At 37.9% G+C, this 27,363-nt stretch overlaps 1 protein-coding gene across 2 annotated transcripts in view; it reads left to right on the forward strand.

Moving 5' to 3' along the window:
• Positions 1-9,759, forward strand: part of FBXL17 (F-box and leucine rich repeat protein 17) — a 295,241-nt gene extending 285,482 nt beyond the window's left edge. The window contains exon 10 of one of the 2 annotated variants that reach the window (XM_021379300.1): positions 7,409-7,544. Coding sequence is in view for 1 of the 2 variants with exons in the window: in XM_021379299.1 (XP_021234974.1) it covers positions 7,409-7,546 (138 nt within the window). In the remaining variant the exon portion in view is untranslated. Of the gene's footprint in view, positions 1-7,408 lie in introns of both variants that reach the window. The other variant, XM_021379299.1, reaches the window with a different exon arrangement.

The raw sequence follows: 27,363 nt of genomic DNA on the forward strand, positions 1-27,363 counted from the left end.
TTTTATTAAAGTCCTAAACAAAGGGTCTGCCCCTGGGCACAAGGGCAGTCGTTCCACAGAGTTCTGTGGAATATGTCTGCCTTCAATGATCAAGTGCACTTCACACAAAATGTTTCCAGAAATCTTTAATTTTGTTATGGCTACAGGCAACAGTTATAATTGGGCCACCTGAGAATATAATTCATTCAACTATTAACAGAAAAAAAGTCAAACATTTGTTATTAAGTCCACTTTTTATAGGACACTGACTTGGGAAGCAAACTATTGCTTAGAGAAGAGAAAGTGCATACAAAAATACATGTTTTTTTAGTAACTCCGGTGTGAATATTTTGGATTTTTTTGTTAAAACATTAGAAAAAAATGGAACATAAAATGCTTCTAAAATTTTTTGTTATGGATGCACACAATGACTACTTAATCATTTTTTTGTCCACTACATGCAAATTGGGCTTTTGTGTAATACTATCCTACGTATACTGAGACAGAATGGCATACCCATAATGCTACCATTTCAATACAATTCAAATAACAATTCAATACAATTTCAATAACTTCATAATAAAACCCTTTTGAACAAAAGGAAAGATACATAATTGAAAACACCTGCATTGTCCCTAGAAGGAAAGTGCCTGTGATTTTGTGAAAGAGCTACATTATGCAGCAATTATTTCAGCAGTCCACGACTCTGGGATGTTATAAAAAACAAACCATGGAGGAGCACAGGCAAGTTTTCCAAGGAAGTCCTAGAACTGCATCTTTGCACTAGTACATTTCTGCAAGTCTCTTCTGTTGTTTTGTTGGGTTTTTTTTTGGTTGGTTGGTGGGTTGGGTTTTTTTGTTTTCCTTTTTCTGGAGGGTGGGGGATTTGTCTTGGGTTTTGAGGTTTTTTTAGAATGTGATCCTATTTTTTTTTTTGTTAGTTTGATTGTTTTGTTTAATTCTTATCAAATTATGTGGCTTCTTTTTGATTCCACTTACTAACTTGGAATGGAGATATTTTTTCTTTTGATTAATCAGGTGAATTGGATGTTACTCTGCATCTTTTCATTACATTGGAAACCCTATAGATTAGTGGTGAATACTTCTTCACAGTGTAGAGCAGGATAAAACTTCCAGTTCAGGTGATGATACCACTCTTATTTTTTGGTTTTGTTCTGACCGACATAAACCAAACCTTTTTTGAGGTTTTAGTAGCTTTAGAATCAGAAGTGCATTCCAAGACTGCCCTTGGAGGAATTTTTGGGGTTTGGACAGTCTTATAACTCTCCTTAGTGCTATATTAAAGGAGCTCCATGAATTAAAACCAAAGGCTTTTAAAGCCCTTGTATTTGCCACTTAGTATTCCAGTTCAAGACATCTATTGGACATGACACCAACTTTTAGCAAATTAGCTAAAAGTAAGTAGGGAAGTCTCCTGTAGGAAAATTCCTTAAATCTCTGCTTATCTTACTCATTTATGAATGAAGCTATCAGTCTCATTAAAAAGAAATGTCTGGTTCAACTGATGGTTTCAACTGTAATCCCTAATTTATCCTAACAAGATTAGGAAAACTTGACTCCCTTGAATTTAATTGGATCTGTCCTGGAAACATAATGAAAGCAAAAGGTAAAGAAAAGTAGTCCTTTATCCTAAACAATTATCTTTGGAATAATTTGAAATATTTAGAAATTATTTATTTTATGATCCAGAAATTAAAGAAAACAGTATTGAAATTATCGTTGCAGTTCTCTCAAATGACATGGCAAAACCTAAAAATTATCTAGTTACTATTTATGTCTGCAGTTTGAATTTTCACATGAGAACTCAGGAAGTATTCCATAAAAATAGTTTCTCATGGTGATCCATAACAAATATCAATGGTGTGCCAATCAGTAAATACTGGCAAACACATCAGATGAGTAAACTTATCATGCTAGATCAAAAATCTAAGTAAATATTTTTCTGTGAGTAGATGATTAATTGAAAACTATAGTTTCAGTATAACCTTAAAAAAAAAAATCACTAACCTGAAAGCTCAGCCCATAAATGCCAGTTAGTTTCTTCTGGGAAAAACTGATGACTTAGGAGGATATGATATCACTTTCTCCTGACAGTTCTGTAACTCATTTTCTCCTTTGTTTTTATGGTGGTCTAGAATAAATTTTTATGTCAGAAAAGAAAAGTTTTAAACGGAACTTGTTGTTTTATTCTGTTTGATGACCAGATGCACACACACATATTACTTTGACTCTTAATAGTGAGGACTGCATTCTTTCATTATGAATTAAAACATAATTGAAGGGGCATTCAAATTCAAATTAGTGATTATGCATTAGGTTATCTAGCCAGTTTATCTTTAGCCAGTAGTCTTCCTTGTGACAAATCAAAACATAAAGATTAATAAAAGTTAGGTGGAAGAAAAATGTAACATTTTAAGGGATATCAAGATTTGAAGATTTTTATTTTTTATTCAGTGACTGTTCAAACTGAGAATGAAAAATTGCTCTTTATGTAATTAATTTATTTTGGGAATGGCATTCAGTGCTTTTGTTTTATCACCAGCCAGACTGCTTCTTAATAGCAAGACAGAAGCTTCTGTTCTGATGGTTAGACATAAGACTCCTTTGCATCTTCCCTACCATTAGGCAAACTTATGAGAAGAATACCAAGAGAGTTGACTCATATGTTGTTTATCTATCTTATTCATTAACAGGGAACAAAATTGTCTTGACTTTTGTATTTTCCTGCATTTAATATGGCATAGTTTTAGTCTAATGCTAAGGTACTAAAAATTGTACATTATTTTAGTGTTTGACCAGATTTTCAAGATTTAAAAATATTCTGGTAGGGAATCAGTTGTGGTTTAAAGGTCCTCCTTTGTTTCTCAGCCTGGGATCCATGCAGACTGTCCCACTGCCAAGTAGGATCTTTTTTTCCCCTCTTCTGTTCTATAATCTTACATTCAATCTATCTTGTCCAGCATATTTTTTCACTGTTTGCAGTTATTTTCTTCGTATTAAAACTATTTACATTTAACTAAAAGTTACATGCATAGGTTACTCAAAAAGTAATTCTTCCTATTTCCTTGGAAGCAACAACAGATACTAAGAGCACAATAGCACTGTTTGATGAAGCAAATTCTCTGCTACAAAACACTATTTTTGAACATAGTCACCACCACTAGCTATCCATTGTTGCTATCAATGAACAAGAGTCTGCATGCTCTGCTCATAAAAATCTGCAGCAGAGGTAACCCACTGTTTCATAGCTGATGGCATCGCTGCTGGGAAAGTGTTGCTTAGAAAGATCCATCTTTCGTCAGCCAAAACACATGGAAGTCAGAAGGCGCCTTTGGTGCATGTGGTAGGACAGTCTAGACAAGACTGGCAATCTGCTCCATGGTCTTCAAACTTGTATGGTGCTCATGTTACCATGTTCCAAGAGGAAGGTTGTCTTCTTCTCTGGCCTGACTCTGGATGTTTGAGCCTTCAGCTTAGTCAGGATCCTGACAAACTTGCATGTGGTATTCTTTCTGTTCCTGCATGAGCATTCATGGGATCCATATGGTATTCCAATATTGCCACCACTGTTTCCAATTCATTGAAGCCGATATTCACCTCCACCCACACTTCCTCAGTCGTAATCTGCCGATTATGGATGAGCTTTTCAAGATGCTCTTCATTTTGTGCTGTGATAGTTGTGATAGTTGTGCTGTCACCACTGCTGAAACACACCACCCACCAGCTCACAGTGCTTGCATCCACTGTTTGGTCTCCATAAACATTCAGCAAGTGTCAATGAATGTCAATGGGTGCTGTTTTTTCCACATGGAGGAGTTCAGAGGCACACCTTTGCTTTATCAGTTTTATTCTGTATCAGATGGCATTTCATCAGGCTGCCCATCTGCTATCTGTCACACAGCAACAAAATTTAACGGAATATTGTTGGGAAGGTTCAACCTCTATAGCCGTACCACTGACATCTGCCTCTGATGTTATGGGCCAACAGAATAAAGTGGGAGGCATTACTTTTGGAGCAGCCTTTGTATATGTGATCATTTATCATGAAGTTTGGGAGGAGAACTTTTTCTTCTATCATGAAGGTAAACTCAATTTTTTTTAACTCAAAGCAGTTTCTTTCTGTGACAATTATGTCTTCAAATGTATACATAGGGTTTTGTTATGGTTTAACCTGGCAGGCAGCTCAGTACCACACAGACGCTCACTTGCTCACCCCAGATGGGAAGGGGAAAGAATCAGAAAGGTAAAAGTCCAAGAACTTAGAACTTGAGATAAGGACAGTTTACTATGTTAAGCCAAAGATGCCAGAAAATCAAAACAAGAAATTAATTTGCTACTTCCCATCAGCAGGCAGGTGTTCAGCCACTTTCCCACAAGCAGGACTCATCATGCATAATGGTTTCTTGGGAAGACAAACAGCATCACTTTGCATTTCCCCCCTTCCCTCTTCTTTACCTGAGCTTTTATCGCTGAGCATGATACCACGTGATGTGGAATATCCCTTCTGTCTCCTCCCAGCTCCTTATGCATCCCCAGCCCCCTCACTGGGAGAACAACACAAGAAGCTGAAACATTCTTTGCTCTGTCCGGCACTGCTCTGTGACTAAACTGAACTAAAACATCCGTGTGTGATCAACACTGTTTTCATCCAAAATCCAAAACATGGTGTCATACAATCCGCTCTGAAGAAAATTAACTCTGTCCAAGCCAAAACAGATGACAAATTTATGCTTTGATACTACTTAGTGTTGTCTGGGATCAAACAATTTAAAATGTTCTTATGACACTCTAAGAAAAATAGGGAAACCCGGCTGCTGAGGTGTGGGTCATAAAATATCTGACTTTGTCATAAAGTCACTTCTGCAGTGGTTTTCCCTGTTCTCTGCATGCTTATGTTTACTTTTAACTGTGTTTGTCACTTGATATCAGAAGTAGTAATTAGTAATAATTGTGTTATGCATTGTTTATACTGCAGTAATTTATTTAAAAAAATAAAAGGACCAATGGTAGCACTAAATGGTTTACCACAGATTTCTTCATAGATTTTAAGACCAAAAGATACCATTGTAACATCATCTGTCTTCCTGATTATCTTGGGCCATGCTATTTCCCTTAAGTTAGCTTTGCAGTAAATACATTACTTTACATCTAGCTAGAGTTTTGCTTCTGTAAGTGCGTTCGGTCTTCAGCCAGAAATCCCAGGATATGGAGGATATATGGCTTTCTCTGATCACTACCTCTCGTCTTGTATTTGAACATCCTGTTTGTAACAAATTTGCCTAGTTTGTGTCCTGTAACAGAAAATCTGCTTTTAATGTTGCACCAGTTAGTGCTCTCAAACCATAATATCCATGCTGTTCTAACAAATAACATCTAACAGGTATGTGTCAAAGAATAATAGCCTTTATTTGCTGTTAATATTTTAAAATATTGAATAGATTGATGGTATTTGTTCTCTAAGTTTCCTGATTCCCATTAGGAAAGAGCAGAAGGAGCATCGTCATTCTGGCTGGCTTACCACAAAGAGAAGTTACTTGTAATATGATAGATTTTGCCATGGCTGTGCACCACAGATTTAAAGAAAAGAGGCTTTTGACTATCTTTGAATAGGCAAATAGTAGCAAATACTGCTTAGGGAGTTATTCCTTTCCAAGCAATATTTCTGTGAAGTGCTGCTGACAGTTTGAAAGTACATATGTATTCAGCTATAAATACCAAATATTTTGGAGGACTTGTGCTATGTCTGATTTCATTTTGATTTATTAAAAGTCACTTCTTGTTTATCAGCACTGGAAGAGGTTACTGTAATGTAGTAATTTGCCAAAAGTGTGCTATGAAGGGAAGTTGAACTGGTTTTCTATCCAAGTCAGTCTCACCTAGATGAAACTTCCAATGAAGATTGAGTGTTTCTATTATCAAAGTAGAAGAACTGGATATTAAACCTTTCATTTATCCCTGTCATTGTGAGCAATCACTGCTCAGAAGGATGCACTCCTTGTTATCTTTTAAGGACAAAAATATTGTTAGATATTGTGGTCACTGTGGTTTAAAATATTATTCCCGAGATGGATCTTTGTAAAGGTAGTAAATATTTTAGTACTTTTTTTTTTTTTTTTTTTTTTTTTTACTTCTGTGGCACACTATGGGGAAAAAGCAAGTCATGGTATCTGTTGTACATGCTACTGATCTAGGCAATTCAGTACTTAAATGCAGCACTGATGTATTTTAAAATGTCCAAGCATTTTAGCAAGGACTTTAAAGAGAGCTGCATAGAAGTTATGGTTCTTCAGTTAATCTTTCGTTTATCTAAAGGCTGAAGGAAGTTGTCTACATTTGTGGTATGAACTGCAATCAGCTTAAAAATAATTGACAAATTAATCCCTTCACAGAGCTGCAATTGTAAAGGTGTTAGGTGTAGCTTGGCTTGTCTGATTGCCTTGTCTAATCAAGAAAAAAGGTGGTATCTTTGATGTTTAAGATTTAGAAGGGACATCCCTGACCTAACATGCTAGTATATTTTAATTATCGATTCTTTCATTTCTGCCCACAAAAGCCTTTGTTCATTGATAGCCTCACACCAAAAGACTAAAATAAAAACTTCTACCTGGGAGGTACATGAAAACAAGCAGGACTTCGAACGTTTGGAAAAGTTGACCCATATTACCAATTTATATACCTGCAATATAAAATAGATTGCATTCTTTTCTTCTTGTTATTATCTCTTAATTATCATTGCAGCCATATTGACAGCCACCATACAGTGGAATTTAATTTCAGTAGGGCTAGCTACCTGTGTAGTATGTGTAAAAGTATCAAAAATGTACCATAACTTAATTGAAAGATGGAATCAATTTTCATTTTCCAAAGCCAAGAAAAATTTCAAACGTGTGTCTGTTTGAGTAATGTTGAGCTAGTGTACTTCTGTTTCAAGACAGAGAAAGAAATATGTGCAGTGCACTGTTAAGGAAGACTGCTTTTCTTTGAATAGTTATGTTTTGTGCTCTAGGAGTGGCCAGCTTGTTTAAGCATGGAATTAAAATAGTTCAGCATATTGTTAAACACTGTTGCAGTTTTTAAACTAAGCTATTTTCAAATGGAGATGTTTTGTCCTTTTTTTTTTTTTTTTGCTTTCAATCAAAAATAATCAAACAGTATATACTGGAATACTGTATCAGAATTCTCCCTTTAAGATAGAGTTGAGCTGCTCTGTATGTAGGTTTTCTTTTTTTTTTTCTCTCTAAAAGCATCAAATTCTGAATGTTTTTGATAAATGCAGCCTATAGTATCAGTGGACAGCCGAATTCTTCAAGTCCTTCCAGGAGTCCAGTTTGATTATTTATTTAGCTTGCATAACATTGCCCTTTTTATTCACTTTTTGCACATCATGGATTCTTTTCTTCAACTGCAGGTGAATGAAGCCACGGTGGAGCAGCTGGTGCAGCAGTATCCACGTATAACCTTCAGTACTGTTCTACAGGATTGCAAGAGGACTTTGGAACGAGCTTATCAAATGGGCTGGACTCCCAGTATGTCTACTGCCTCTTAACCTCATGCACCAACATGACAGTTCCACTCTGCTGCTTTCAGTAGATCTAATGGGGACTGCAGAAGTTCACAACCTTTCATTGTGATATATACAATGAATGCAATATAGTTGTGAGTTTACAGAGGTTACAGTAAAATGGAAAAAGCTGTGTACTGACTTTGATGTACCGTACAACTAAGTACTGATATTGAGACAAAATTTTAGAAATGCATTGTATTTCTTTGTTTGCATAAAGAAATGACAGATTTCTTGAAATGGATTCCTACTAGTTCTATGGATAGCTTGAGTTGTAAAAGATATAAAGCTTGTTTTTTTCTGTTTACTTTACTTCGCCTTGGTTGTGTGTGTTTCCTTTGATTTGTAGATGGTAAATCAGTGCTAGCACCAGTACAGCTGATCAGCAGAGGCCTGTGCTGAAACTGGGATCTACACTCAATGCTTATTATAGCTTAAAGCTACCCTAGGGCTTTTAAGATGCACAGTGTATAAGAAAATCTACAAAGAACTGGGATTGTCTTATAGACTTCTGGAGAATTATACAAGTCATTAGTAAATGATTATACAGACTGAATAGATATCTAATGGACAATCATATAATCATAGAGTCTTAGAATTGTTTCGGTTGGAAGGATCATCTTGTTCCAGTCTCCCTTCCACAAACAGGTTGCTCACACCCCTTCTAATGTGGCCTTGAACACCTACAGGGATGGGCACCCACAGCTTCTGGGCAACCTGTTCCAGAGTGTCACCACCTGCTGAGTAAAGAATTTCTTCCTAATGTCTAATTAAATCTACTCTCTTTCATTTTAAAATCATTCTCCTCTGTCCTATCACTACTTTTGTCCTTGATAAAGAGTACCTGATAAAGAGTTCCCTCCCATCTTTCCCATCAGTCCCCTTTAAGTACTGGAAGGCAGCTGTAATGTCTCCTTGGAGCCTTCTCTTCTGCAGGCTGAATAACTCCAACTCTCTCAGCCTTTATCGCTTCACAGAAATTATATCTTCTTTTATTTTGTATTGTTTAAAATGATCATTTAGGAAATCTTGTACAGATTTCCAAATCTTTTCACACTGCAGGTTTTGCAGTAAGTGAGTTAACGATGCTTGAACTCATACTGATAACCAGTTATCACTACATAACCAGTCAAGCAGGAATTGAATACACCGACAATCAGAAGCTAAAGGACAGTGTTTAAATATCTGATTGAAAAAAAATTTTTTTTTTTTTTTTTGTAAGTGGAGTCATCTCTTCTGACTATGCTGTTATGTTACTGAACTGGGCAATTGAAGTAAATGGTTAGAAGCCAGTAAGGGGATTTCTCTCAATTCATGCATGGTTGTTATTTTACAACAGATCTTACAATGCAAGGAGCACTTACCTCAAGAAGGTATTCTAAACATGAGGCCTGTCGTTGTAGGTATTATTTGGTAGGATCACTTGCTTTGTAATACAGTGTGTAAAAAAAACACCCAGAGTAAATACATTAAAAGGTTAATTTTCTGTGTGTCACATTGCATTCTAAGGAGTTAATTTTGACATGGGGATAGCGAAAATATAGATATTGCAGTTTCAATTTGAAGTTGCATTAAGTCTTAGAGTATTACTGTTTGGTTAAGAATGTTTTTATGTGTATAACACTGGATATTTGTTTTTTAGGGGTAACAGCATTTTAATCCAAAGTACAAAATGCTTGAGCTTCAGCTGAAGAGTTGCCATTATTGTCAAAATGTTTTGCTGATCCAGAAAGTCTGATGTAGCGTAACCTAGAGAGCTTATTTAGTATAGCTGCATAACTCTGTAAAACTGTAAGTTGATTTCCATGGCATAGTTTTTTTTACCAGAGAAACATCAGCTCACAGTAATTCTGGTGAGGCTGTTGAATGTTTTCTTCTTAGACTTCTCAAAATGGGGATGAACTAGTTTCTTTTGAAAAAATATATGGTAAAGTTTTTGCTTTAAATATGATAGATACATGTGAACATGTGTAATGCTGGGCTTTCTATTTACTCAAAAATGGCAACAAATATTTTCAGAATAAAGCCAATGAATTATATTGCAGATATAGTACCGAATCTTAGTGGTTTTCTTTTCATGTCTTTTTATGAGTGCATTAAAACTATTCACACAATTTGTAAGTTTCTATTTTTCCGTGAAACTTTTGACCTTTCAATGGGTTGCAATAAAAGAAAGAATAAAAGTCTGGTGTCTTTTATCTGTGCTGCTGCTGTATTTAGACTCTACTAAGAGAAAAACTGACATTTCAGTCTTGAATATGCAGAACTCGTCTGGACATGGTCCTGAATGAACTGATCTAAACTGGCCCTGCTGTGACAGTGTTTGAACAGCTGAGATCCAGAAATATTTTTCAGTCTAAAATACTCTGTAATTAAAAAAGGTTTTTTGCGTATTTAACAGATGTAGTAAGTAATCTCTTGTCACTTCTGCCATTAAGTCACTTCCAGCAGTTTTGCATTTCAGTGGCTATTCATTTCTCTCTTATTTTTCTAAACCAATCAGTCCAAGGTAGCAGTTTTGCTGACCCCCTCTCCCCTCCCACACCCATCCTGACTTCACCAGGAATAGAAATCTGTATCATTTTTTGTTTGCTGTGCCCTAGACAGTTTCTGACTGCCATGTCTCCCACCAGTCCTTCTCTGTTTGAAAACAGCTGGTCTAGAGGGGTGCTTCCCCTGGTAAGCTCTCTTACCAGCTGTATCAGGAAGCTATCTTCTACACACTACAGGAGCCTCCTAGACTGCTTCCTCTCCTTAAAGTTCAAGCATGTATCTGGTAAACTGAAGTCCCCTATGAGAATAACAGCTACCAATCACATAACTTCCGCAGCTGCTCATGGAATGCTTCATCTGTCTTTCATCCTGGTTGGGTGCTCTATAACATACTCCCACCAGGACATCAGCCTTATAGGCCCTCCATCTGATTTTTATCCATAATTCTCAGCATTCCCAACATTTAGACATTCTCTAACATAGTCACTCTACTGCCCCTCCTTCATTTCCTAACCTCTGAACTGCCTATAGTCTTCTACTGCAGTGCTCCAGTCTTGAGAGCTCCCACAATGTTTCAGTGATGGCAACTGAGTCATAGTTTGCTTGCCACACAATGGCTTCCAGCTCCTCCTGTTTGTTGTCCATGCTGCATGCATTTGTGTAGGTGCTTGTCAGCTCGGCTATTGGTCTCATCAACCCTCTCATTGCTCCTCCAGGCTCATCTCTAGTAAGCCTCATTTTACCCACTTTCCCTTTCAAACCTAGTTTAAAGCCCTGTCAGTGAGTCCTGCCAACTCTGAGACTAGAATCTTTTTCCCCTTTTGAGATAGGTGGACCTCATCTTTTGCCAGCAGATCTGGTGTTGAATAAACTACCCCATGACTGAAAAAAAAAATTCTCTGATGACACCAGCCTCTTAGGCATGTGTTGATCAGGGGAGTTTTCCTGTTCCTTTCTGTATTTTTCCCTGATATTGAAGGGATTGAGGAAAACACCTCAACTCCTTCAATTTACCACTCCAGTGTCCTAAAGTCCTTTTTGATAGCCCTTGGGCTTCTCCTCATAACTTCATTGCTGTCAACCTAAACTACCAGAAGTGGTTAGTAATCAGAGGGTCTTACCAGACCAGGGAGCTTCCTAGTAATGCCCCTGACCTAGGCCCCAGGGAGTCAGCAGGCATCCCTGTGAGTTGGGTCCAGTCAGCATATCAGGCCTTCTGTTCCCCCTCAGAAGGGAATTACGTCTGACTTTTCCCGAAATTGACCTCCCCAAGGAAATTATAGCACGACTGTCAGTAAAAAAACCTTGTCTGCAAGCAGCCTCTTAGCGTAACAATTTATTTTCAGTCATTCAGTCTTCTAGATATAATTCTCATTCAGTCCCAGTCAAACCATTTACTTGGTCAGTCTAACCACTTCTCACCATTTCAAAGGTGATGTGGGTGAAAAATCCTTACGCAATTTGTCCCTGCATGAAAAAGTGCTGCAAAGGTATTTTGCATACAGGGTCAAGTTCACTGAGCCCAGGCTCCCAGATGAGTAGAAATTTAGGGAATTACTGAGTCCAAACAGGCATATCCTCCCTATCAGCATGTGCCCTGTATAGTACGAGGCAGCTTCCAGTCCCCTTTGAACAAAAAGTTAAAAATACAATAAGTAAGGAAAAGCTGAGTCCAGCATGGCCATAGAGGGCTAGTAGGAGTTACTTTCAGCATTCTCAGCACCATTGCCCAAAGGTTTCCTGTGCTATTTCTACTGACTGCATAACTCTGTGTGGACCCCATAACCCAGTTGGGTTCACTAGCAGAAAACATTTCTTCTGATTTTGGTCCAGTAGAGCAGTTTGAGCAATACTTGGTAACTTCCTAGAGCTGCTAAACTTACTGATCTGTGTAGCTATGTCTTCAAAAAATAGTTGCAGCTATGAATTCGTATGGCAGTATCCATATATGATGCTGTTATATAGGCTTACAATAAAAGTAGACATTTGCAAACCTGCTGCTTTTTCGATTTCACTTGCTACAGAAGTCTGATGACCCTTAAAAAGACAAGTCCTGATGAAAAGTAGCATTAGCTGTACGTATGCTTTCTTTACACAAAAAATACATCTGAAATATTTTGATGTGTGAGTATTGTACTTGAACTCAAGACTACAGCAGTTGATACAAGTTGTTTAAAATAGGGCCACCCTGTTTTTAAAAATAATTTGGATACAGATTGGAAAATTCAATTGTTATCTTCCTCTCGTTTTTTGTTGTTGTTGTTGTCGTTGTTTTTCCAGTTTGTGTAGATGCATTGATCACAATACATTTATTTTTCATTGAGAAGTATGAGAATCAGCATTTAATTTGGCTTTCAGATTGAAGGAGGGAGATTGGAAAGAACTCATGTTTGCCCAAGTCTTGGATCAAGTTTGCAGGCCAGAAAAAAAAGGGGAAAAACAAATCCCAAGCCCTACTTTCAGGTTGGTAATGAAACCTGTATTATTTGAACGTTGTGGTCTTTTCCCAGTCTTACTTGAAACGTTGTAGACAGCTCCACTTGTAAAAAATATCTGTAATTCTGCTGGGGAAAAGACTACATTTAAATGTAGAAGTCTATCAAAATTAAGCTAAGGATTTACTGGTAAATATTTGCCTAAGCTCCCAAATCCCTGTAATCTCTTCTGCTTCAACTGTTCTTGAGCTACTGTACCATCACTTCTCTGCTTCCAGTCAGTCTCACTCTGGCAAGTAGCATTGAGCTGACAAGTGGGTGCATGCAAAGCAAAACACAGCTTTACAGACAGCTCCTTATTGATTAGAAACCTGCACAGGTTGTTTTGTTATTATTATTTTTAAAGACAGAGACAAACAGACTTGAAGAAATAATTTATTACTGGACATCAACTCCAAAGCAAATGAAAATATTCACATTTCATGTCATAAAAAGAGGAAGATGAAAACATTAAGATGAAAAAATACATATTTTATATCTATGAAGTACATAGATTTCTTGAAAGTAATTCTGCCTGTTTACTTCCATGGAAACGACAACAACTACAAAGAGCACAATAGCACTAATCAGTTGAGCAAATTCGCAGCTTCAAAACACTATTTTTCAACATAATCACCACCATTAGCTCATTCAGTCAGATGAGCTGACCAAGATACTCTTCAGTTCATTGTGTCACAGCTGTGCATGGTCATCTGGAACGTGGCTTGCCTTTCACATCGCTGTCACAACTGCTGAAACACACCACCTACCACCTCACTGAACTCATGTCCACACTTTAGTCTCCATAAACGTTCAACAAGAGTTGATGAGTGTCAGTGGGTGCCATTTTTTCCACATGGAGGAATTCAGTGACACACCTTTGCTCCATACACACTTCCATCTCAGACGCCACTTAGGCTGCCTCTCTGCTGCCATCTGTCACATGGCAACAAAATGTAATGGAATATTGGTGGGAAGGTTTAGCTTCTACTGCCATACCACCAACATCTACCTCTGACGTTGTAGGCCAACATAATAAAATAGGAGGCATTACTTTCAGAGCAGCCCTTCTATTTCTTATATCTAATGCTTCCAAGGTTAACTTAAGCAAGAATGAAAAACACATACGTATTCCTTCATAACTACAGTTAAAAATTATTAGATTATGAGAAAACTTTCCTGAAATTTCACTTCTGAGTTGTCTACGGTATAGCCAAGTAATTTTTCTCAAACTGACTGCCTCCACTAAAAGTCTTCAATTAAACTAAAGGCATCAATTATCTCAAGGTGAGAACTTACACATTTGACACATAGCTGTATTATACTCAAAGGCTTCAAATGAAACAGTTGTGTTTCTGTGCTGTTCTTTGCTTCTACTTTTTCAGGAATTTAAACGTAATATCCTACTCTTGAGCACTTCTGCTTTCCTTGATCCACTGCTGGAGGCTGAAAAGGGAACCAAAAGACAAAATGTCTAAGGAAGCAGAGCATTCCCATGGAATGAATGTTACACAATAGCTATGCTGGAAAGCCCCCACATGTCACATTGCTACCTCATCTTGACTTCTCATACAAGTGAAATGGGCAGTTTATACTTTCAGCAGAGGTAGGAAATGGGAAATGGGGCCAGTATTAAAGTCAGTTACAAGAACTTACTGATTATTCATTAAGGAATGCTTATACCAAGCGTGCCTGTCCTGCTTTGTATGGACTGCTCATTAATCTTTTTGGTATATCTTTTAGTCTTTTGTTTAACTCAGAATACTAAATGATTTGAGATTCCTTACCTCCCTATGCTTTGTTCTGTGTATATATTGTCCACAGTTGCAATAATTTAGATGAACGGAGTTGCTGAAGAATAGTTGAATAGCTCAGCTATTCCTCTGGCTCTTTATCTGGCTATTTATTAGGCTTAGATTAACACAAATAGGAGAAATCCAAGCACTGCTATGGTGGTTGCTGAGCTGGAGAAGTTTTCACTTCTGCAATAATGCAGCACTGAAATAAGGCTCTCTGAAAGAGCTGCATTTCCACAGTTGTTAAGAAACTTTGGCCAAGATTTTTTATTTATTTATCTAGCTTTGTTTTGGTTTGTTTTCTTTTGAAGTTTTCCTACTGGGATTATATATCAAATTAATTTCTGGAAAAAAATCAACAATAAGAGTAAGAGGAACTGTTTCCACTTCAGTGTTTATCTCAATATGTAGCTTGTGAGAAGAGTTTGTGTACAAAGAAATTTTAGAAGCATAGAATGAAAGACTTTGCAACCAGAGTTACTAGGCATTTTTAGCTGTTATGAAGACATAAAAATTTCTGGACAGAACAATTCATAATCACATGCTCTCACCATGTACCCTATGTACCCTATGGCAACCCTATATGCTACATTCTGTAGGGTTTTCTGTTGTTGTTGCCTTTTTGTTTGTTGGTTTTTTAAATAACAACTACTAGAGAAAGCTGCGAGAAACCAGTAACACTGACTTCCAGAGAAAACTCCTAACTTGTTCTAAGTTCTTTGTTCTGGCTCCCCATTAAATCAAGGTCCACATCCCAGTACAGGACTAAAGAATCATTTATGGTCACCATCAGCTTTACAACAGTAAAACTCATTGAGCAAGCTGTGGTCTTTCAAACAGTATGAACTAAAAAGTTCTCTGATCTCAGGAAAGGGTGTTTTTCTCTTACAGAGGCAGCAAAGCCATATTTATATACTGTACAAAATACTTCATAGCCTTATTTTCCTGAAGACAGATGAGAACAAAATGTAGTGAATGTTAATCACCTTCCTTGATGCTTTAAAAAATGCATCCAATACTGAGGTGATGCATAAGATAAAAAACAGAAAAGAAATACGTCTTTAAGAGAGACTAACTACTAGTAGGGAGCAAACGCACAGGAAAATCTTTAGCAGCAACTAAAGAGGTTGCTGCTAAAGCAGAATTGCTTTTTAATGACTGCAGAAGTATGAAAATAATTCCAAAGTCCAAATGCCATCGTGATCTTCCCAACAGAAGAACAACGGAAGGGTTTGTTCATTACAAGCTTTCAAATTTAACTCTTCTTCGTTCAAAGAAGAAAAGGAAAAAAAGAAAAGAAAAGAAAAAAAGACTAGTACCCAGTAATGAAAAGAATATTAATACAGCATCTTAGTAAAAACTGAGGTTGTGACGGCCTAGAGAAGTTGTGGAGCATTCAGGCCAGTTTAGTTTAAAACAAGATAGTTAGGATGAGCTGGAGCATAAAACAGGTCTGAAAATCACAGGACATTGTTTCTGTCTTTACACTTCTTGTGGTAGCAGTAGCAGTGCCAGGGGCACACCAACAGACACCTGCATGTTTTTCACCCAGGAGTGCCAACTGTCTCCTAACTTAATTTGGTGTTAGTGATGCCCAGTGTTCAGCCCCTCAGGCTCCCTCGATGCAGCCACAGCTTTCTGAAGGCAAGGAAGTTTAATGGCACAGGTGTGCATTCTGTCTATCATCAGCCTCAGCACCAGAGAGATGTTCTGGGAAAATTCTATTTGCTGTATAGACGTAGCCTTTGTAGCTCATCTGTTGTTTGTGTATTGCTGCTGTCTATCAGGAAGCTGCTCACAAGTCCTGAATCACAACTTCAGTCTGTATAGTATTGTGCCTAGGAGCATCAGCCTGGGTCTCACATGCACCACCACAGTGCAGCAGTCCTTTCCTGGCTACCCAGCAGAGAAGAAGCTGGGCAGAGCCCTTCACCTTGCTGGGCTCTGCTGCATCAGGGCCTGCTGCACTTTTGACACGTGGGTAGCTGCAGACCTGCCATCCTTCCTGCCTCGGCAGCAAAAGCACTGTGGCAGGTTGAAGTGAAGACTATGGTGATAAGGAGGTGGTATCAAAAGGGAGGGTCCAGGGTTGTTATAGAGAGGAAAATTGCTGGTAAATTGAAGCCTGTAACTTTATCACTGGAGCTCGCTTCCAAATTCAGCTTTTCTGCTCTAGAGCAGAAATTTTCGACAGTTTCCTCCATGGTCTGAATAAATCAGTACTATTTAGCAAAATTTTCTGGCAGAAATGACATTAAGTTTTATCTCTGTACTTACATCCTGCATCAAACGATCTGAAGTATTTTGCTAGCTTCTAGCTTAAAGTGCAAATGACCTGATGGCTATTCTGTTTGAATACAAACCATTTCATTTATATTCTCCTGTCTGTGGTTTCAGAAATAGTTAGCAGTAGGAACAATATTTGTATTGCACTAGTCAGAGATAGGAGAAAAATCCATTTATGGATCACTGTAATCCAGTCATTGGTTTACGGTTGCAAAGTCTTCCAGGGACTGTCACAAATTCCCAGCTGTCCATGAGCACTAGATATTGCGATTGTACCTCTGGACTAATGGCAAGGCATGTAGGATCAGGCAGTTTCCCATTTAGATATGCAACTCTGGTGACCTCACACCCGTGAAGGCCAGAGAATAATTCCTGGGTTCATAATAAACTAGGCTCAATAAATTTGCCTGTGAAAAGTTTGCTTCTGAAAAATAAAGATCTTACCTTAATCATCCATGGTTGAAAGCCTCTTCAGCAGAGGAAGGGCTGTGCATACACAGGAAACTGTTAAATACTGAAATGATTCCCAGTCTTCCTCAGAACTTTTTTCTTTTTTTCCTTTTCTGCCCTTTGTGTTTTTGTGAGTGAATGCACACATAATTTTTTAAATGAATTTCTGTTGGTATTCCTGAAAACTGGAGAGAGTGGTATATCTGGGAGAGTGGTATATCTGAATCCATTATAAAACAAACAGAGCCATCTAACGTTCTTTGCTATTCCACAGTTCAGTATACCATGACATAAGGATAATATTTGGTACTTGGCAGGAGAAAAGATGTCCTGTTTGCCAGGATGACAGAATCTATCTGAGAAATTGAAAGGATGAAATTAAAGGAAGAGAATTTCTCCATAAGGAAAATCACTCCACTTGTTTTTTTCCAGTCTGGGAAGCTGTCGTGTATACCCAGGGGAGAAGAAAGGTGTACTTCTGCATGGCTAACATGAACTGGAAAACCAGAAAATCCTTGGGTTAGTTAATGACTATTAACGGTAACTAAGCATAGTGGGAGTGTAACAGACATGAATTGCATATTACCGCCAGAGTTAGATAAAGAATTTAAAAGCCTCTGTAAGAATTAGGCGAGTAAGTCCTCTAGGCATTTTATAAATTTAATGGAAGAAGTCCACACACTGTTATGATAAGGACCATAGGAGTTTATCTCTTGCTTTTTCTCTACATAAGAGAAGTCCAAATGAATAAAAACAGAAGTAAAGCTTTTTTACTGCATGTACACCTCCCTTCTCCTCTCATTGTCTGATGATGATGTCTAATATAGGGATGGTTCCCTTTCCTTGCCAAGAGCACGAGGAATTTCACCAAAACAAGTATAAAACAAGTCATATGTAAATCATGCTTCTTTTCAGGATGTCTACAAAACAATCAGTCTAACTTGCTGGCAGCTACACTGGCAAGACAGTTTTTCAATTACTTCATTTGCCTACAATCACCCATAAAGAATTTTTTTAACCACAGCCTTTATTGTTTAAGTCTGAGTTAACCCATTTCCTGGAAAAGGTATTGCTGCTCAGTTAATGTTTTCTTATCAGTTACCCATTGCCTCAGATAAGGAACATGTCATTGTTATTACATTAATCTATGTATTTGTAAGTGTTGCATATGTTATAAAACATACTATTATAATAAGACTTGTAATCTTTGTTCAATTTGCAGGTGTTTTCCTTATTGAACCTTACTCTTCGCTTGGAAAATACTTAGTGTTAAGCACTAAGTATGCAACATTAGCATCTCTACTTACATTAGTATTAATGCTAATACTCATTAATGCTTAATCTTTGTACATGAAGTCAAAAGGCATTAAGAGCCACCAAAATTTCCATAAAAGAGTAAAGCTGTAACAACTTCTGAATTTGAGTCGGCTTTGACCTTTGTCTTTTAAATAAAAACATCACTAGGCATATTTACTGCACTGTGGTATTGTCTATAATTTCCAAGTAAGTGATATACAGGAGCTAGTAGTTGGGATCTCTAGCCAGTAGACTGTCATCTTTGTGCTTGGGTCAATCAATAGTACTTTAAGGAATGGTTGAATGCTAACCTCTTGCCATCCTTCAAACTGGAGATATCTCAAATTTGTCCCTCTTTAATCTCATTTGCAGTTTTAATATCCACATCACCTCAGAACCTATCTCCTTACTCTATAGGATGGATTTTTTTCCTCTAAGAGTGCACAGTCTGAGCTGAGGACCAAGAAGGTGGCAAAGGCTGTTAGAAATTCACAAACATAAAGGTATCTACTATTCAGTCTAACTTTACTAACTTTACCCTGAGGAGGCTGGAAGAAGGAATATAAAAATGTCAAGGGAAAGAAGTACAGCTGAGAAGTGAAGTCTTGGAAATCTGTAAAAAAAACTACTGGAGAGAATAAATAATAATAATAATTTCCACTGATAAACAAAGTTTACGTAAAATGCTCAGTGCTGAAAAGGACAACAAAGCCTTCCTCAGGTCACACAAGAGGTGAGAAGAGAGCTAGTACTACTTATTAACAAGTTTCCAACGAGACTTAACAGTGGCTTATACAAGAGAAAACATTTAGAAACTATTTGCACTCCTAAAATAAAGGTATCTCTACTAGCACTGCAAGACACAGTAATAGAGAATGTATGAAATATAAATTCCATTTAAGCTTTACATTAAATCTTCAGACCAAGAATATACACTATTAACCAGAAAACTATTTAAAACATTATCTATTTAAGCAATTTATTGATTATATTTTGCTCTATCAAGTGTTGTTGACACTGTAACATCAATACTTGTACCTCTAACAATTCTAACAAGAGACCTTCTAATTTGACTCTTTTTTTATATTTTAAGTGGCTAAAGAAGTAAGTCTTTTTACTTCAAGTTGTTGCTCTAACAAGCACAGTATCAAATCACTTAATCCCTCCTGAGTGAAAAATGAATAGCTGCTTGCTTCTGCCTTTTTGTAAGAGGTGATCTTTTGAACAATGCTCATGTCCATGTGCAGTTTTTTCCAAAAACTCACTATCAGTCATCTTAGTATTTCATTCTCCATTCCTTACTATTTTATCAAGCATTTATATGTGTCAGCTTTGATCTGTTCAGGAGGAAAAAAGAAACAAACAAAAACACCTGTAAAACAAACACAAGGAAACAGAAAAGAATCTCGTAGACAGACTGTTCCCACCCAAATGAATGAAACCATGATTTCATCAGAAAGATCTATCTCAAGATCACAGCAGCTCCAAATCAGTAGCAGACTACTGTGGCTATTGTGACACTCCTTCTGATTCTGCTGGTTAACAAAAAGCTAAGTTGCTTCTTGTACTCATGCATTTACTGTGAATAAACCTACTAAATAATCCTACTGGGAATTTTCACTGTAACATCTATTAATCTAAATGAGTCTGGCACTTCCGTTTAATTGATAAACCATTTTCCTGCTACTTTGTCTTTCTGCCCTGCTTCAGAGTCTTGCACTTCAGAATTCAAACACAATCGATTTTTGGAAAAATTTTTTTTTTTCTTTCCAAGATGTTTTTATAAAGAAAAAAAAAAAAGGAAAATCCCATGCTCTCCATTCCTGCCATCTGTAGTACAGTTCCTCTCAAGCCCTGCCTTGCCTATCTTCAGAGTTAAATTTGTTTTGTCCCTTTGATTCTTTAGCATCTTCCTTTCCTTATTCCTGCTCCACTTCCCCCCACTACAAAAAAAAAAACAAAAAACCAACCCAAACACCCCACTCAACAATAAAAAGTAGTAGAAAGAAATGTTTGGGGTCAGTTCAGTACAATATAGTATTTCTTCCATTTCAAACCCTTCTCTATTTCATTCTTTGGCCCATGGCTGAGAAAAGGAGAACATTTTGTGTTCCTAATGGAATAAAAATGATGGTGTGCTGCTTTTTACTAGCTTTTCTTCATCCCTGAAAACAAAACAAAAAACCATAGACCTTTAACCTCAGAGAAATTACAGAGGAGATGAATTTGGCCTCACGTAATGAGATGAGCATTTTCCTCTTCTTAACTGCACGAACCTTCTCTCTTTCCAATCAAAATTTTAAACTGATCTTTCTATACTGAGATTTTTAATAATTTACTCATGTTGCTGCAAGGAAGTGAGGAGGGGGAAGGGGAGTTGAAGGTAGGAAGGAGGACTGGAAGCTTAAAACACAAAGGAGAAAAGTTAATTTAAAGTGATGTTTGGTAAAAAGTCCCCTTTGAGATCCTGTTGTGTAATTGAACAGATTAAGAGAACTGACAGTAACTTCACGGTATGCCTAAGTGGAGGTCTCTACGGGTCAACTCTCGGATCTTGTGCCGACACATTAAACAAGTTTGTCAATTTTCCATCAGATTGATTTTTCTCACAGGTCTGGAAGCCTCGTCTCATTTCATCTTATTTCCACAGGGGTTCTTAACATTGCAAACTGCCATTTACTTTTGTCTCAAAGTGTGAAGAATGATTTTTATCTCCAAGTGGCAATCACGGCAGGCAGCTCCAGCTCTGCTTATAATGTCACACATTGTCCTCCCTCACCAACTGGGGTTTCCTTTGTGTTTTTCCCCTCTTCAGGAATGATGTGGATTTTTAGAATACATTCCTAATAATTATTAACAGAATGCACTTAGGGCATATGTCTGTAGCCTCTGAAGTGGAAAAAAAAAATAGCAACAGAAATCTCATTTCTTTTTCATTGCAGCTTTCAGCATAATGAGGGGTCAGCTTGAGAAAATATGACAGCGCTAGGAAGGTCACAGGAAAGGGTATTAACCTCTCTTTACATTTCCATGTCTATTATCCCCTCCTGTTAATGCCAAGGGAAGTTATGTGAACAGAACATAGAGCATGCTTCTGAACAGGTGCATGCTGCTGAAAATTTTAACAGGATATATTTGGATTAGTTGCACTAATGACACAAATCTACTCTTAATTGACACTAAGTTAAACAGGAGTAAAATTTGTCTGTAAGTCTGTGGAACATGATGATATTCTCATATGGATGTACAGACATGTAGTCCCATGAATTTACCTCTTGGTTGACCTAATGTTCTCTTGTTGGAAGATGTGGTAGCAAGGGAAAATCATAAGATAAACCCACATTTTATGTTACCTGGAGATCTGATAACCATTTTCACATTAAAAACTGCCTGTAATTTGTCTGTAGAGCCATAGTCGTGGTCGTAGGAGCCCTGTACTTTAGAGCCTCCTCTGCTTCCTGCCCTTGCCAGACATGGGCACCAGCTGGTCGAAGAGATGCTGCATGGAGGAAGGTTAGGTCAGGGTGAGAATATGCCCTGGGGAGTTAGTCTATGGGTCACAGCGGTGGGGAAACATGGACAGAGGGGTGGGAGCCAGGGTCATGCAGTACTGAGGATGGGCTGAGGACAAGTTGTTCTGCTCTTTGTCTCTTTCCTCCTTCTTCTACTGTTTCAATTCAGTGGACATTAACGACTCAATGGTGCTTTTCAAAAAGGGCTGTCACCCTCCTCACAACCCAAGCAGTCCCATATACTCTTATGGAATTACCTGCTAGAAACACAGATGAGCTAACCTTAAAAACTTGTGCTGAGTTCTGCAAATAGCAGCAAGAAGGGAATAGCTAATTTATTTACTTTTTTTTCCTGAAATAGATCTCTCTGTATTTCTATTTTATGTTCTTAATTGGGTTCATGATTACTCAAAAAAAAATAAGAAAAGAAAAAGAAAAACTCCTTCATTTCCACATTGTATTTGAGTTATACAGCCACAGTGATGTGTGGCTGTTGTGCCAATGGCTGTGTCTGTGTAGGGTTACTTTGATTTGCAAGGGTCAGTTCAGCACACAGCATTTTTTGGCAAAGTCTCTGGAGAGTCTTCAAGTTGAGCATTTCCCTTTCGTTTGGCTCCATGAAAGGAACAGGCAAACATCCGTTGTTGTCTTGTTACAGCTTAATATGAAAGCATGCAACAACAGACAACATTAGCAGGAAGGAGTGAAAATATTTCCAAGTTTCTTATCATGGTATAGATGCTCCTAATGACACTTCCTGCAATGTTAATCTGTTGCCACAGACAATTCAGTGATATAAAGTCTGAGGGTTTAATGAGCTTTAAAATACAATAGTAATTTTTCGGCTGTTGTCAGATTGTATAAACAATCCCCAGTGCTGAGCCTTCACCTCATTTGTGAAGAGCTGCTCTCACCACAGGTGGACGAACAGGAGGCTGGGGCTTGTCAAGGTGCCTACATAGTCACCTTCTGGTGAAAAAAAATCTCTTCCTCTGTATTCACACTGCTGGCAATGGCAAGGAGAAACAGGCACTGTGACCAGAGCCTGGGATGGATTGTGAGACCTGGAGAAAATCTGTGGGTTTTTTTTTTTCATTTGTTTCTTTGTTTTGCTTTTTTGGAGACTCTTTCATATTCCAGAAAGAGAAAAGCACAATCATTTGATACTTCAGACATTTCAAACCTGGCACAAGTGTTTAAAAGTCTTATGAGAAGTTTACTGCAAAGTTAGCTTACTAGACACTTATCACAATTAAATATTTTAGACATCTTACATTTTTCCCATAATTCCAACAATAATTAGATCACAATATGGATTAATTTCTTGTCACATCTAATTTTAGTGGCAAGATGTTCTGAGGGAGTGGCACACAAAAACAAGCTGCTGATATTTGTAAACTCTCCTTTTTTGAGACTACGCAAACACAAAACAGCTGACATTTGGCTTTTTCATCCTGCCTTTCCTGTTTGGTCAGTGAAAATATACTCAGACATACATGTTAAACAAACATCATATTATCTACAAACACGGATGTATAAATCTCATTGCCATAATCAACAGCTCAACTAAACTATTTTCCTGCTAAACTATTTTCCTGGTTGAGTCTGGTATGTGAGTGACCTTGAGCTAGCTGGTTTCCCACTCCATTACATGAGGTCACTATATATTCTAATCTCACGAAGTTTATTTACTTGCAGGTTTCAATACTGTATCAATAACAGAAAGGTAACTGGAAACTGTAATTGTATATTTTTATGGGGTAGAATTACATGGTGGTTTGTAAAAAAAATTGTGACACTTTTCTAATCACTGTAATTGCATGAATGTAATCAAACAATATGATCTATTTTGGGGGTTGGAATGAGGTGCTGAAGCTGACTATTTCATGTTCAGTGTCAGAACCGAAACTTCTCTGAAAATTAGTAAGAGGAATGGCTGCTAAAATTCTATACTTTTCTGTGCAAAAGTACTGAGAAGTATGTGTACACAGATTTTGTTTTTTAGTGCTGTCATCTTTTAATCATTTATTACTGACTACTTAAAGATCCAATATCTCAAGACACCTTTAAATAACAATAGTGTTATTTTATGCTTTAAGATTCTTGTTCATATGTGGAGGCATGAATAACCTGAACAGCCCATACTTTGTTCTAATGACAAGCTGGGTTAAGTAATATGATGGCCTCTATGGTGAGCTTTTCAGCAACTGCTGCCAACGCTCAGCATATCCCAGGATCAAACATCTAATGAGAAATACCTGCATTGATTCACTGTTTCCTGCTTTATTACTGAATGTTTTTATTTTCTTTCATAAGCAAGTAAAACTCCAATCATATAAAATGGAGAGGTTATGGAGAAGTGTTAGAAGTAGCTAATTAGAAGACCCATTCTCCTCTGGGAGCTGATTCTGGAAGAACTGCACATTTTATGGCCCTGATTCAGGGACATATGTCAATACTGTGCATAGTGCTTAATCATGAAATCAATACTTCAAATTAAGCACACATGCTTACTAGTTGGCCATGCACAGGTGTGCATTAGTATTTCCATACTGTTTAAGGACACAGTGCTAATTTCCTTTGAAACACTTTCTTATCGTCTTATTATTCAACTCTCTGCAGAGCTCTTTTACTTTCATGAGCATCAGTAAAATCTGAAGGGGTAGTTACCAGTTGTGACTTTGTACTACTTTGAGAGTAGAAAGTTTTGACAAAAAATACAGGTATGAATGAGTTTAAAAGTCTTGGCCTGCAGACTCATTCTTGGTATATAGGCAGTCATGGCAGTGGAGAATTCTTGAACATGTGTCCTTGTGAGCAGCAAAACTGCCCAGGACATACGTACAGTGACTTTAGTTGTTGCTGTTGTTTTCTGTTCTGATTGTGTAAACAGGAAGAAAGTGTAATTTCAGCTCACTTGGGTTTGGTCAGTCTGTGCTGTGAAGCCAGTATAGCAGGTTAGACACCAAAGCAAATTTAAAAGCTTTTGAGCCTTTGCTACAAGCTAGCCTTCAACTGCAAAGATTGAGAAAAACAACAGCAAAACCTATGAGAGTAAAATGAAGTTTGGAGGATGGGGCAGACCATGAGAGTTCCCAAACTGGTCTTCATTCCACCTGGGCTTACCAAACTCTACTACTCTACTCTTACCAGACTCTAGCAGCCTTCAATTCCACACCTACTGATTATTCTGCAGGCTAGCAGTGAGGCTGTTTGTGCCAAACCCTCTGCTTCTACTCCACTTTGGATATTTATTTTCCTATGCTGGTCAGGAATGAAAGGCACAAGAGCTTCATTGTACAAAGCATGCCTAGACCAAAAAAAAAAATTATATATACTTTTTCTAATTCCGGATTATCATATGTATGTGACAGAAACTTGACATAGGATAAAATTTGATTATGATAAATCTATATGTGTTTATGAAGATAAAAGTAGATAAAGGTAACCAACGAAGACGGGAAGGGGATCTGAAGTATGAAATAACGAGCCACAGTAGGTGAGGATAGCTGCACTGGTAAGAGAAAGATTTAAACTACAGATAATGCAGGCAAAAAGGCACTGCTCTTATTTCTTACAGGCAAAACTGTCTTCTCCAAATAAATTAATCTTTTCTCAGATACAGCTGTGCATAGAAACTGCGATATCATCAAGTTTAAGTGATATATTTTATGGATGTCCATAGGGCACTTGCTCTTTCACAAGCAGTAAGGCTAATTTTGATGTGGATTTTGAAACTCTGGCTTACTATTCATATCATGCTTGCAGATCTCAGCAGTCTCTCACTGGATCTCCACCTTCTGAAATTCCAGCTGATTCTTCACATTCACTTCAAAATTAGAAAATGATCCCAGCACTCTTGCAATGGCATTATATCATCATGAGGGAAGCTGGAGCAGCATCTGCTAGACCTAAATACACAGAGTATATTAAATCCAAGCCATGATCTCACACCTCAGATAGTATGAAAGGAGAAAAAACTGAGGCTTGGCAGAAGTGCAAAGCCCACTCAGAAGCACCAGTCTGTGAGAAACAGCCTCTTGCCCACTTCCACAGGCATGCAGCTGTGAAGAAGTCTTTAGCACCAAGACTCAAGACAGAATCCTGCTGGCAGCCTACCCCAGCCATTTGTGGCCTTGCCAGTTGGAAGGAAGCTATGAAGATCACCAAGTCGAGATGGTGTCTGCTTGACTATTATCAATTATCTCCTCATCTTGCATGTGCCTTAAAGTAGCTTCGAGGAGGATCTGCTTCATCATCTTCCCAGGCACAGAGGGGAAGCTCACTGGTTTGTAGCTCCCCTCATCCTCCTCTCTACTCTTAAAAATGAGAGTGATATCTCCCTCTTTCCAGTCAGTGGGGACTTTACCTGACAGCTACGTCTTTTCAAATATGATGGGGAGATCCTCTTTCTCATACTTGTTTTCCTCTCTCTAACATGCAGCATTTTTTCCTTTCCCAGCTCTGTTTCCCAGAGGCATTGCCATCTTGGCTGCTGGGCATACTCATGTCCTGTAGTGGGCTCTTAGAGCCAGCCAGAACCAATGTGACTGGCACATGGTAGCCCCGGGGAATAGACACTTGAAGGTTTGAGTTCTGGAAAAAAACTAGTAGCTGAAGTAATATTTTCAATTTTTAGGTAGCTTTCTTATCATCTGTCCGATGTGATTGCAGCCAGCCAGCCCGCACACAGGAGGAGGCTGTGCAACAGCCATGCTGGGGAGCGCCTTGTGGACAAAGACATAACTAGTGTCAGCACTGCCAAGACCCACTGGGAGCCCAAAAATGGATGTGCACACATTTCTTTCCCCTTTGTTTTCTCCTGCGTAGTTTGCAAACAGTTCTGAGATGTGGGTTATCCCAGCAGGGAGCAGATCTCTGGTTAAAAATCGATAACGCAATCTGTTAATAATTCTCTGACTGGGCAAAAAAGGGTGTATGCCGTAACAAGCATTGAAAGGACACTGTCCCCCAGCCTCTGAGGAGGTGACTTCGATAGAAGAAGATGGATAAACAAATAATCCTCTGGTTTTAATGAACACATCCATTATATCAGCAATAGTTACGGCAACAGGAATTATGTACTTTGAGACAGCATCTCTTGTGCCTTGTAAACACCTCAGCCTTCTGTCATGGCCCCTGCTGGGGCTATTTACAGCTTCAATATTACAAGGTAGCTACTGCCTAATTATACACAACTGGATTGGTTTCTACCACTCAGGTCCTTGGTTAACCCTTAATAATAATTAATTTTTTACTTTTACACTGTATATCAACTTAAAACTTTCAAGATGCTAAGGAGTCCCCGTAGAATAGAAAGCCTATTAAGATATCAAGATATGCATGCTTTGCAACTTCTGTGTCCACTAGCAGTAAAATGCCCCATAGAAAAGAAAGAGAAAGAGAAAGAGAAAAAAAGAAAAAGAAAAAAGAAAAAGAAAAAGAAAAAGAAAAAGAAAAAAGAAAAAGAAAAAGAAAAAAGAAAAAGAAAAAGA

This window comes from Numida meleagris, chromosome Z, assembly GCF_002078875.1.
Source record: "Numida meleagris isolate 19003 breed g44 Domestic line chromosome Z, NumMel1.0, whole genome shotgun sequence".
In the NCBI taxonomy this organism is placed as follows: domain Eukaryota; kingdom Metazoa; phylum Chordata; class Aves; order Galliformes; family Numididae; genus Numida; species Numida meleagris.